General features: G+C 45.3%; 1 protein-coding gene across 3 annotated transcripts; it reads left to right on the forward strand.

Annotated features, from left to right (window-relative positions):
- The first annotated feature begins 1013 nt into the window (after positions 1-1013).
- On the forward strand, positions 1014-12439 carry LSG1 (large 60S subunit nuclear export GTPase 1). Of its 3 annotated transcripts, none has more exons than XM_059855446.1 (14): positions 1014-1151; positions 1226-1343; positions 1601-1721; positions 2297-2383; positions 3253-3339; positions 5409-5469; positions 6170-6355; positions 6511-6936; positions 7254-7355; positions 8195-8338; positions 8646-8769; positions 9365-9444; positions 10080-10253; positions 11540-12439. In XM_059855446.1, exons 1-14 carry the CDS (start codon positions 1071-1073, stop codon positions 11717-11719), a joined length of 1971 nt encoding a protein of 656 aa, XP_059711429.1. In that variant the 5' UTR covers positions 1014-1070; the 3' UTR covers positions 11720-12439. The 3 variants fall into 3 exon arrangements, with proteins under 3 accessions (XP_059711429.1, XP_059711430.1, XP_059711431.1); XM_059855447.1 differs by having other exon boundaries at positions 6170-6346; XM_059855448.1 differs by lacking the exons at positions 1014-1151; positions 1226-1343; positions 1601-1721 and having other exon boundaries at positions 2304-2406.
- The last annotated feature ends 1078 nt before the right edge of the window (positions 12440-13517 follow it).

Below are 13517 nucleotides of genomic sequence, written 5' to 3' on the forward strand. Positions count from 1 at the left end.
GCCCACATAAAGACTTGAGATGGTTTTATTAAAGATTACTTGATTAGAAATTATTTTACTAAATGTCTGCCTGCTGTCTGCAGCCCACCACCCTTCCATTGAAGCACCTCACCTAAATGAAAAGGCGACTGCTGAGTCTCCTTTCATCTCTCTTATTTGCCTTTAGGAAGCAAAGGAGGGGCCAGACCAGGCTGGTGGTGGCGGCAGAGCCTGGGATAAGCGTGGCAAAGGATCAGACGTCCTTGGGAAATTTATGCCATGCAGTTACTGGCTTTGAAAAGAAGAAGAAAAGAAAAGCTGTATCTTTCTAATGGGCGTTTATCATGGAGCAAGAGAAAAGAAAAAAGAATAGAGAAGAGAGAAAAGACCACTCCTGCCCAGGGGGTTGTGCATGCTGCCAGGCTGTTGGTGGCAAACTCCTGAAGTTAAGCTTTGTCTGCTTCTGTTTTCCAGGGATTACACAGGTTATTCTCCAGTTACAACTGATACACATTACGGAGTTGTAGTGAAAATTGTCTGGCCTTAACCCAACAACCATAAAGGAGAAATGCTTCATAAATCAGTTCAGTGAGCAAGTACAGGTCAAGTTGTTTATTAATTTAACCTGCTCTCCCATCTTGACCTAGATCAGTCACAACGGCTGCTGCCGATGGATGGATGATCACAGAACCAATTGGGTTGGAAAAGACCTCTGATATCGAGACCAACACTATATCAACTAGACCATGGCACTAAGTACCACATTCTTAAAAACCTCCAGGGACGGTGGCTCCACCAACTCCCTGCGCAGTCCGCTCCAACGCCTAATCACCATTTCAGTTAAGAAATTCTTCCTAATGTCCAACCTAAACCTCCCCTTGTGCAGGTTCAGTGTCCTATGGCCCCGGCTGGCCGGCGAGTGCCGGTACCGGTGCCGGTGCGGTGGCACCGCCTGGCGGCAGACGCCGGGGCGCGGCGGGGCGGGCGCGGCAGAGGCGGCGGAAGGGGCGGGCGGCGGAAGGGGCGGTGGGAGCGGGCGGTAGAACGCGGCGGTCCGCCCGCCCCTTCCGTCGGCGGGGCGACGGCGGCACATGGGCAAGAAGCGGAGCGATGGGCTCGGGCGCTGCCTGCAGCGGCAGCGCGGGCTGGAGCGCCGCGGCGCCTCCTCATGGGTAAGCCGGGGGGCCGGGGAGGCGGGAGGGAGGTCGGGGCGACCCGGGCTGACGGTGGTGTCCTGTCCCGGCAGCTTCACGCCAGCGAGGTGGTCGCCGAGCGCGGCCCGGAGCTGCGGTCGGCGCCCGAGCAGAGCCCGCTGGAGGAGTTCCTGGCCACGGCCGAGCTGGCCGGCACCCGCTTCGTGGCTGGTGAGCAGCTGGGACGGGCCTGGGGCTGCGGCTGTGCCGGGGGCAGATCCGGGGGCTGAGGAGGGAATCCCGGGGCGGGGCGACACCGGTTCTGGGGTGAGTGAGTGCGAATGGGAGCTGGCAATGGGTCTGGCCCGCGGGAACTGAGGCAGGCTGTGAGGCCCTGAGCCAGGGATGGGGTCAGAAAGGACAGGATGGGGTGGCAGGGGTAGCAGCGCTGGGGACAGGTAGCTTTGGATGACTGTCTCTCCTTTCAGAGCGTCTGAATGCTCAGATCGTGTCTGCCCAGAGCTGCACGGGCCTGCTCACAGCACAGGAGGCCCAGCGCGTTCGGCAGCTGCACCAGGAGAATCAGGAGTTCCTGCGCATCCCACGGAGGTGAGTTCTGCAGGGCTGCCTGGATGCCCCTTGGCTGACTGGGGCTCCTGGGCTGATCCCTCCGTGGTTGCAAACCTGAGGATAGCCCTCAGGTGGCAATACCCTCCTTTTGGAGAAGCCACTAACTAACCTATATGAGTGGGCTGTAACCCACAGTACAGGTGCCAGTCTGCCATATGAGTGCTGCCAGTGCCAGCCTCTCTGGCCTGGTGGTGTGGGTTTCCTGCCCAAAGCTTGTCACTGCTGAGGCAGTGGCTAAGGCATCCAGGCTGCCTGGTAAGCCTTTTCAGAGTTCTGGGAATGGTGAACAGAGAGATTAACCCCCATCTTAATGACCGTACAAAACTTAGCTCAAGAAGATAGCTTTATGGTATCTGGTGTACATGCTCTCTCCTAATGGAGTTTGGACGGAACAAGGAAAGGAGGAGTACTTAAAGCTGCTGAAAACAGCTTGCACATCTGAACCATTACTTCAGCATAGCTGAATGTGTGGGTTTTTTATTCTGTTTACTGAAGTAATGTAGCTGGACTGGCTGCTATTTCTGACCACTCACTCCAAAATATGCTTGTTATAGGCCACACTGGGATAGGACAACCAGTGCAGAGGTCTTGAAGCAAGCAGAGATAGAGAGCTTTCTCGAGTGGAGGCGACAGCTTGCCCAGTGAGTATGCTGCTTGTGGCTGGGTAAGTAGCTGGTGGCATATAGTGACACAGGAAGCAGTGGGTTGTACTTATCCTTGTTGGACCAATAAAACTAACGTCTACTCAGTAGCTCCCTGTACTTGTCCTGGAAGGCTGGACATCCCAGCCACAGTCCAGCATGTCTTTGTGGTCAGCTCTGCAAAGCTGTCTTGTGTGTGCATGTTCTTTTAAATGAATTCAGGATGGCATGTGATGTTCTTCATTCACCTGTGAAGTAGATGGTTACTGGGTGTGTCTTTTAAGAGCAACAGTGCTGCTCTGAATAGAAGGCCATGCTGCCAGCCTGCTGCATTCAGCAGCCTGTGCTGGTCTGGTGCTGCATCTGCTGGCTTGGAGACTTGGCTGGGATCTGCTCACACCCTGCAAACCCATGCTTACCCCTGAGTAAAGTTGTTCAGGTGGTGGTAACACCAAGTTAAAGGTTGTATAGAGGTATTTCAGGTACCATCCCCAAATTTCAGTTTTTTTTCCAAGTGGTACTCAATTAAGAAAAAACTAGTGGCACTTAGGATAATTTCTCTCATTTGTTATCATGGCTCTCAAATTTCTCTGGCAGATTCTTGATGAGTTCTTGCTCTTTCCATCTTTTACCACTTCTGCATTGATGAGATCAGAAGCCATTGTATCACCACTAAACCACTGCCCCTGACAGCAGTGTACCTGAGGGCTTGATCTGTTTGAAAAAACATCAGAAATACTACCTCTACATGAGTTTGGTTTGATTGCTCTCTGCAAAACTAAAGCCTTCTGGGTCTAGGGAAGAACTGGTAGTGAGCTTACAGCCTACCATGGACCAAATGTGATGTTGTTTTTTCTGTTTTGCCTTAGCCTCGAGGAAGAGAAAAAGTTAATTCTAACCCCATTTGAAAGAAACTTGGAATTTTGGCGTCAGCTTTGGAGAGTCATTGAAAGAAGGTAAAGTATTTTGCTATCCACTTTTTAAAAAGTGATGTTGCATGTATTTCCATGAATTGCAGCTTTTGAGACAAGCTTCACGTGTCTCAGCACAGGAAAAATTATTAAATTAGTAGTGTTTTGTTATCAGCACTGCAGTGATTTTATTTTTGTCGTGTCTGCTAGCTCTCCACAGTGTGATGTGCAGTGGTTCACTGTGAGACTCTTGGCCTTCCCCAGTAACTCTGTGTTGGAGGCCTCCTTTGAGAAAGTGCCTTTGAGGTCTCTTGCCAAAATTAACCCCTTCCCCTCCTTCCCAACCAAACTGCAGCAGCTGGTGCTCAGGAGCCTGAGGCAAGGACTTTAGTAATGTTGGGAAAGAAGGAACCTCTTGGTCCTTGTCTCTTTGCTACACAGAGAAGTTGCAGCAGTGCACAGAAGACAACAGCCTGTCATACCACAGGAATAGCTTTGTTTGCTCTGCTGAGCTGTAATACAATAAGAGTGGTATCTGCTACATTAATCTAACTGGGGCATTTAATTTCACTAGTAATTAGGTTTAAGATTCTCATTTCACTTTCCTAAAATTGAAAAATACTTCACCAGTGAGGTCATGGTGAGCTGCTCCTTTCACAGAAGGGGCTTTGTTCTGAATGCTGCTGGGCCCTTGGCTGGAAGAGTGCTAGTCAGGAGCATCCACTCTAGGCTATCATGATGTGCAGTGTGAGTGTACAAGGTGTTTTGAGGTGACTGGAATATGTCACCTCAAAACCTTTGAGGTTTTCTGCTCCTGTTGAAGCTTTTTATTTCATGTAGAGTGAGGATGCTGTCTCAGAAGTGAATGGAAAAGCCACTCAGTCCTTTAACCTTTCTAGATAATATGATCTGTTATCAGCCTTTTCCATGTATTTGCTTCAATCTAGTTCCCAGCAGTGTGGTTCAGTAACTTCTTTGCATCCCATCCCAGTATGATGGTGTCAGCTTTCCCTCATATTGATCTTTGAATGTCTGTAACTGTGCAGTCCTCTTTGTACCCATGGAGCTTATTAAATTATTCACTTGGGGGGGATTGTTGATTTATTTTTTTTAACACATAACAAACTGCCTAGTGAAGCTTGAAATTCTTCCATTTGACCTGCGGTGTTCTGAAGTTGTCCTGACTTAACAGAAGTCCCTGTCAAACAAATAGAATTAGCATGTGATAATACCTGGCAGTATTTTAAATTACTTGCCTGGAGACATTCTAGTGGAAGAGGTTGTAGTTAAATTTTCCCCTCCTTTTGACAAAGGAAGCATGAATGCCTTTGGGATCTGAAGCCATTGCATTTAATTACTGTGTGGAACTGAGTCCTGCTCATGTATGTGGTGGCAACCTGGTCTCTGGGTTTGGAAGGTGTCTCCTAGAAGCATGTTGCAAGGCCTTGCTTGCATGAGGGAGCAACATAATTTACTGAAATCTAAGGCTATTTTTTTCATTGTTTTATGCTTTTTCTGACAAAAAGAGCACAGAGGAACTTTTGAAAATACCCAATATCAAATACTTAGAATCTGCATGTTGTTTGTGGGAGGCTTTGTACCTCTTGTTCCATGCAAGGAAGACAACAATGTCCCAAAATGTCTCGCTGTGTAGGAAAACCACCTCTTCTTTCTCTCTATAACCACCCTGCAACAGTTGAGGATGAGAATAGACAGAAACAAAGTTGTGTTACCACAGTTTTTAGTACCATTCTAAAAGATGGAATACCACTACTGTGGTTCTCGCCTGCTGAACATTTCTGAAGAGTAGATGGGTTGGCAAAACTGGCATGTTTTCTTCTTCCTTGCTGGCTGTACAATTGTGCAGGAGAATGAGCCAAGTGAGGAGGAAGCACTGTATGGCAGTACTGGCTTGTAGCACAAGCATGGCTTTGTTGGGCAGGTGGGCTGTGAGATGCTCTGTTGTTTAGTAGATATTTAGTAGGATAATAGAGTTGAAACTTATATTAAAATTCCAAGGAAAACCTAAAAATAAATAATTGCTGTGTCTCACTGCTTTCTTTGGGGCAACACAAGAAGAGGAGTACTTTATGGGCTTCCCTTTACTTTTGCAGTGATATTGTAGTCCAGATAGTAGATGCCAGAAACCCCCTTCTGTTTAGATGTCAAGACCTGGTAAGTAAACCACTTTCTTGAATGTTGTCTTCATTTTACATCTTAATGTTTATGTGATATATTTTTTGCCCAATGCATTCAGCTGCCTTGAAGCTGTTTTGCTGTTGTGCCCGAGTGGATATCTTATTAATTGATGCAAGTATTCTGGCATGAAATTAATTTTTTTCTTTTGGTATTTCACACAGAATGTTGTGGATTTAGAGGCTCTTCTGCAGAGTTACATTGCAGATTCTATTTTATTCCTCATTACCCATTACAAGTGTCCTCACATAAAGGAATTGTCTTATGTAAAAGCATAGTGGAATAAAAGTGGGTGAGGATTACAAAGGATCAAAAGTTATTGAAGAGACAAGTTTGTAATGATAGGCTATAGAACACTGCATCAGGGAGACATGAAATTGCTCAAATAGTTACCTTAGGAGCTCCTGCTTCAGAGTGCTGATTAATCTCTTGTCACAGCTCTAAGCAAACAAGGTGTTTGCACGCATGGCCAGCCACAAGTTGTATTGTGGTAGTTGTATGCTCCAGTTTGTTTTTGTAGCTGTCTGCGAAACAGCACTTCCACCCACCTAGAGATGGTAAGCTTGGCTGCACTCGTGTGGAGCTGCATGGAGTAATTTGTCTTGCTGCTCTTGTGTTGTCTTGGGGTGGAAGGAGTTGAAACCAGAGTACAAACTGATTTTTCTCTTGTTTTCTTTAGGAAAGTTACGTTAAGGAAGTCAGTAATGACAAGGAGAACATGATCCTGATCAACAAAGCCGATTTGCTGAGTGAGGAGCAACGTGCTGCTTGGGCACAGTTCTTTGAGAACGAGGGTGTCAAGGTGGTGTTCTGGTCAGCTTTGGCAGAGTGTGAACGGCTGGAAGGAGAAGCAAAGGTATTGCAGGTGACCAGTTCAAACTGGGTCTGTGCTGGCTGCAGCTGGTAATAGCTAGGCACTGAGTGGTCAGCTCTAGGGATCTGGCTGATGACAGCTCACTGAGCCAGCAGCAAGGCTTGGGGTTGTCTTTGCATTTCACCTCTGAAGTGCTGTTCCCACAGGAACTGGGCTCTGAGGGGGGAGCAGAGCACCCAAGCGGTTCTGAGGATGAAGGCTCCAGTCAGGAAGACGACAGCACAGCACAAGGAAGTGCAGAAGGAGTGTCCACAGGCAGCACTTGGCAAAGTCCAAACCAGGTCCTGGGGAGTGATGATAATAGCAGTGATGAATATGAAGACTGTGAAGATGATGAAGAGGAGGACTGGCAAACCTGTTCAGAAGATGAAGATGGTGACAAGATAAATGCTGTTGGTCCAGAGAGGATGGAAAGCAGGACTGATGGTGCTGCAGTGCAGCACAGAGTGCAGGAGCGGAATAGGAACGTCAGGAACTTCAGCCATCTGGTACAGAGAAATGAGCTGCTGGAGATATTCAAAACTATGCACAATGGACCAAGGGTGAAGGATGGGGAAGTAAATGTTGGGCTGGTAAGTTGGACTTTGTGCTTAAATGGAACTTACTTAATCTAAATTCTAATTACATGTGCCCTCCATGAGAAAAATTCATCCTGTAGTCTGGCTTCCTATAAGGGTATAAAAACTGGCAAGCACAAACCACTGTGGGTTTTGTGCAACGATTAATACTGAAGCTCCTAAAGCTCAGTGTGCCCCCCTGCTTGCCTTAGTTTGTTGGTTGTTTTTGGTTTTTTTTTTTTTAACATTTTATTAAAGAACTTTTGTGTCAGAGCTCTGTCAGTCTTTTGGCATCACCCTGCCTAATAACATTTCACTTCTTTGTCTTCTAGGTGGGTTACCCTAATGTTGGCAAAAGTTCAACCATCAACACAATCCTTGGAAATAAGAAGGTGTCCGTGTCTGCTACACCAGGCCGTACAAAACACTTCCAGGTATTGCTAACAAATAACATCAGTCTTTTTATCGTTTCTTTTTTCCCAGTGGAAGAGAGCTTCATTATGACCTAGTTGCAACCACATGCACTCACTGAGAGCTCTGCCAGCCTGAACTGTGGCAGCAGAGTAGGTTGGAGAGGGGTGATCATGATGTGTGTAATTTGGAACTTTAATTCTTGCTTCTAAACTTGTGCTCGGTTTTGAGTCACTCATGAGAGCTGCTGTGCAATGGAGCATGTTTTCCATCTCCTGATTTTATTTTGTTACCTTGTCCCTTTTTTTCCAACACCAGTTATGAGGAGAGAAGCTTTTTAACATGAGCGTTCCTCCAAGTAGCTTAAGGTCAAGGCTTCAAACTATGCTTGTCAACATTATTGCTGTGAATAAATGTTTTGTTGATATTTTCAAATTGATCAAGCTTTGATTTTGAGGTAGCAACTCCAGTGCTATAGTGTGGGACCATTGTGGGATTTGTACTTTTTGAACTCCTAGCTGTTTAGAAGGTCCAACACACTTAAAGGTTTCTGGAGTGCTTTCTCCTCTCCCATCAGACTGGAGAGCTGAAGATCTTGCTGCCCCCATCTGGACACCTTATTTAGGAACTTAGAAAAATATTGCTGTCTTCTACATCTGATCTGCTTAATTCATTGGCTGGGACCAGCAGGGCAAGTTTCTGTGTTAGTAGAATTTTTGCTTATTGCTTATTGTCATTTGCATCCATGTTTCATCTTTGCATTTGATTTTGGTTTTTTGGGTTTTTTTTTTTTTTTTTTTTTCCTTTTTCCTCTGTGGACACTGAGTTGCCTTAGTGAACTAATGGATTATTTATCATGTAGACCCTGTATGTGGAGCCTGGCCTGTGCCTTTGTGATTGCCCCGGTCTGGTGATGCCATCTTTCGTCTCTACCAAGGCAGAAATGATTTGTTCTGGAATTTTGCCTATAGATCAGATGAGGGACCATGTTCCACCTGTTTCTCTAATATCCTTTGCATGGGGTTTGTGAGACTGCATGCAAGGGTTGGATCTGGAGTATGCCAAGTAGCGTGTTCCAGCTAGCAGCACACATGCTCATGCATTGAGGGAGGTGGGACATACTGGATAACACAGTCCTGCTGTGTTGGTCTTTTCCTATCTCATTTCAACTTAGTCGTGTTGTCAGACTTGTGTTATTTTTCTGGTTTGCAATAAAATCCAAAAGTCATTCTTTTGTGTGTGCTCTTAGAGTGACAAGGGCAAGATTACTTGTGTAGCTGTAAATCACGAAGTGGTTTCCTTCACTAGCTTATGTTTGCCAGCATATCCCACGCCACATTTTGGAAGCAACCTATGGAATAAATATCATAAGGCCGAGGGAAGATGAGGACCCAGATCGAAAGCCAACAGCTGAAGAGCTGCTAACAGCATATGGATGTGAGTGATGATCCTTTTAAAACCTGTCACCTCCACTGTCTGCATGGTCCTGAACATGGCCTTAGGAGAACATTGTAAAGTTAGGCCCAGCTTAGGTTTTTTGTGCATTGGACTTGCCCTCCTCTCAGGAATGGTCTTTGTTTATGGCTCATCTCCTGTGGGAGTTGGAGTGGTGCTTTGCCAGTCTCATCTGACAGATGTAGTGATAATTGTGGAAGATACTGGTGAAATGGCCTGCCAGTCTATAGTGTGGTGCTCTGACCCTTTCAGATACGTCCCACCATCTGTGTCTGAATTAGACTTTGAAGAATGCAGTGAATTCTCATTCTCTGCCATTAAAACAAAAATAAAACCCTAGCTGTTTTCTGCTAGTAGGAAGATGTCAGCTCTTATAATTTCTTTCAGGTCAGGATGCTTCTGCAGTACCTTTACAGTCACCAATGTTCTTCCCTTTTTTCTCCCCTGCTTTCCCCAAGAGAAGCCTCTTTCTAAGGGAGTATTTTTGAGAAAGAATACAAATGGGTGGCTAGGCAGCAGAGGAGAACGTAATATTCTCTTGTACTTACAAAGAATATACTTTGGATTTCTCTTCCAGATATGAGGGGCTTTATGACATCTCATGGACAGCCAGACCAGCCGAGATCAGCTCGATATGTGTTAAAAGATTATGTCAATGTAAGTGCTTCCTACATCTGGGTTTTCTTCTCTTCTCAAAGGTGAATTAAAGGTTGCACTGGAGTACAATAAACTCAATTCTACTTCTCTGGATAAAATCACCATGTATCAAAAGACTCTTGAAATTGGGCTACTTTTGTGTTTTAAAAGAATAAATTGAATTTCTCAAACTGCCTAATCTTAGAAAGGTGATTTGCTTAAAAATATGGTGCCAGCTAAATAGATAATCGTATCTCCAAAGTAGCTAGCAGATACTCAAGAAATGAACCCATAGTGTACAGCTGGACCAATATTTGGCACTAAGGACTGTTGCTGTGAGTGTTGTAATACTGCATGCTTCTTTAGCACCTCTCGGCTACTTATTGTTGATAATTTCTTAATAGGATCCTCTGGTGCTCCTGAGAGTTTTGCTCTGTGTTGTTTGCAGCTGGGCACTGCAGCTGCAAATGGTGCTTTGATGTAGAGGTGGAACAGTAGGTTAGGAGTCAAGCCAGTTGTTGCCTGGGGGAAGAAATAAAGTGTACTGATAGTCTGCCACAATGAACCCCTAAACTTCAGGCCCTTCTTAGGTTTGGAGTTGTTTTTTTTCCTCTCTGAGTTTCTTTTGTAATAACTGAGTCCCATTGCTTTCACAGGGGAAGCTGTTGTATTGCCACCCACCTCCTGGTATTGACCCAAATGATTTTCAGCACCAACATCAAAGATGCTCTGACAGTACAACTGTGCAGGCCACTGGACAGGCGAAGCCTGAGAAAAATACCAAAGCAAAACAAATTGAAAATGTGGTGGACAAAACTTTTTTCCATCAGGTAAATTCTGGAAAAGATTTGTTCTAGGACTTTTTGCTGCAGCACTCATCTGTAGTTGCTGGGAAAAAAACACCTTTGAGGATGGAGGTGTGCTGGGTTGAGTTAATGGTGTTTAATGCTGTGGGATCTGCATGTAATTTCTACCTGAGAGCTCTCTGTTCTTTTTATTATCTCCTAAATCACTGGGAATGTCCTAGGTGACTGAGAGATTGCTAATGAGGTATGCACAGATGATTTTTCAGATGTCAGCGGGGTGACCCTTGTCATTAGGAATCAGACATCAATCTTGAGCAAACAGGAGGGTGACTGGTAAGAAGGACAAGGAGGAAAGACTTGTCAACTGACCCAGAACATGGTTTTGAACTAACAGGTCCTTCAAAGTGACATTCCTTTCCTGACCTGATGTATTTAGAGGATGTGATAAGCTTTTTTAAGAGAATTGATTTAGTATTACGTTGAGGTTTTGATTCAGAACCTGAAATCAGATGAAAAGAATAGAAATTGATTTACAATCCAGTCAATAAATCTCAAAATTAAGTGGAAAATGGGAATTTTTCTTAACCTGTATGATTCTTGTTAGATCCTACAGGCATCTGTTTTGCCTCTACACTACTGAGAAAGTGTATTAATGACTTATAGTGAAATACAAAATCCATAATTGACCTGATCTGCATACCTGACAAGGATTAGAACAGGTTTTTAACTGTGAACAGGATGGGTCATAGATAGCATGTTCCACTCTGTGTGGTTAGCTGGATGTGAACACCATTTATTTAGCACAGCTAAGATAATCATGCATTTTGAAAACAAGAACTCAAGCTCTTCCCAAAAAAAAAAAAAAAGTGAGCTATTTCAGAAAACTGTGACCTGAAAAGAATTTTTGGGATTACTAGACTGTTGCTCTGTCTGCCCAAAGTGCTGGCACAAGCTGCGAGCCCCGTCAGTGCTGCCCACGCTCCAGACTTGAGCAACTTATTTTGGTCTGTGGCTTTCCTGGGCGCCAGATTTATTTGTGAAGACAATTTGTGGTGCACAGAGCAGAGGCTGTGAGGATCCATCCTGGTGCTGGAGCTGGTGCTGGCTGGGGCACGGTGTCACGTTAGTGGCAGATGCTGGGGACCCGGCACAGCTTGGCAGAGCTGGAGCTGCTGGCTTTCCTGCAGCTCTGGAGCAGGGGCTGGGCAGGCCCTGCTGGGTTTGAGCTTGCCTGTGTCTGGTTTTACTGACATACTGCAGTGGTTGGGGATCTTCTCCTTGGTCACTGGAGGTTGTGTCTGCTTTTCCAGGAGAACGTTCGTGCCCTGATGAAAGGGGTCCGGGCTGCCATGGGCTACCGGCCTGGGAGCGGCCTCGTGCCTGCGGCTGCACCCAACCCTGCCAACGTGGGAGGAAAGCCCTGGAAAAAACACGGAAACAGGAACAAGAAGGAGAAAATCCGCAGGATCACGAAGCACCTGGAGGCTTAGCTGTGGCACCAGTATCTTGCCTTTTCAGGGCAGGGACTGCACTGTCTCACAGGCCTTGATTGAGGGGGAGAAACAGATAAGTGGGCATCACTAGCTCACCTGGGAGCTCTCAGCAGTGGATTGGCCTGGCAGGGGATGAGAGTGAGCTCTGGTGGCTGCAATTCATCCCTTCTGAGAACAAAAGTGACCTGACTGTTGGTGTTATCTGGAAGCCAGCCCAGACATTTGACTGCTGATGAAACATCCTTTCGATGGGAGCAGATGGAGCTGTGCAGGAATGTTTTTTCCTTCCATAAAGGATGTATTTTATAGCTGTTGCAATCAAAGCAAGCCCTAGTAAAACTGAGTAAAATCTTAAAACAGTTCAGTTTCAATGAGTGATGTTTGTTACATTTTGAGACGCTATCGCTCTTTTATTTTTTTCTGGTCTTTAAGGCTTGTCTGTTGATTTGACAAAATGCTTTAGTGTGTTGACAAATGAGGTAGAATGATCTTTATTGCCCTCTTCCTTCTCTGCTATTCTCAGTCCTATTCTGTAGAATCTGTAACCACTCCCTATTTCCCAACTTGAGCAGAGCACAGCACACCGTGCAAGGAAAATGTTTTTATATCCTTTATGCTGAGCTGGTATCAGTTGTTTTTCTGTGACTTCCCCATTGGCTCCATATGACTGCCTAAAAATCTGGTGCTAATTTGTCCTTAAATATACTTGAGATTTTACTTCTGTGTGTGTGTGTCATGATCTGTCTCACTGCCCTAAGTCAGAGAATTGTCTATTAGCAGATTTAATTGAGTACGTGAGTATTTGATGCTAAAAACCTGGGGTCAGATTGAAGTGAGATTTATTTCTCAGCTGCCCTACTGAGAAAATGTTTGTGCACTTGGTCAGAGCTCTTCATTCCTTGTTCAGCACAGAGAGTAATGATAGGACTGGAAAAGCTCACGAAGACGAGTCATGCTTTGTTTTTAGGTGGTGGAAGGAATAACAAATGATGCTGGTCTCTTGATGCTATAAAAAGGGATTGCTGTCTTGTAATTCTGTACTTTCCAGGCTTTAAATGTGGATGGAGAGATGAAAGCAACTGCTGAGCAGAAGCCACAGCAAACCAAGCCAGTTTTGGCTTTGTGACCCTTTGTGTGTGTCCTGTACAGGCAGTTTGCACTGTGTATGCAGAGGGTCCCCTGACAGCAAAGCTCTCACCTCAGCTCCTGCTTCCCCTGGGGTGCCTGCTCTCAAGTTCCTAATTACATCACTGGAGGGAAGATAGTTCCCTGCCACGTGTAAAGTTAAAGTATAATTACTCTGAATTAATATGGTCAATGGTATTTAAAATCAGTGTACCTTAGTGGAAAGTGGATTCTCAGGAGAGACTGTTTAATCTAGTTCTTCCGGAGAAGGTGATCTTTGCCTTTGTTTCCTGAAAAGGTTGTGCCTTAGCCAAGTCACTCTCATCTGACTTCTCCACCCTCCTTGCAGGAAAGGTATCTGCTTTTGTCCCTTACAGTGCTTTAGGGGCTTGATTGCTCAGAAACACTCCTTTGGTTTTGTCCTGTTTTGTGTGAAGCTGCTAACTGTCAAACTGGAGTATCTTTTATTGAAGATGTAAAAGATTTTTTTTCAATTCTGTTTTTCTGCTTTAGAAGCATTTTGAATTGTTAGCCCATGTTGCATGTACCCAAGTTCTCTGCTTTTGCATTGTCTGCTCTTTCCTGTTGGCTGGGTCTCCATGAGCCACCTTGCTGGACAGGCATAAGGGGCCTTATGTAGACCCTTCCAAATCTAGTGAGTGACAGAAAT

Source organism: Haemorhous mexicanus, chromosome 10 (genome assembly GCF_027477595.1).
Source record: "Haemorhous mexicanus isolate bHaeMex1 chromosome 10, bHaeMex1.pri, whole genome shotgun sequence".
Taxonomy (NCBI): Eukaryota; Metazoa; Chordata; class Aves; order Passeriformes; family Fringillidae; genus Haemorhous; species Haemorhous mexicanus.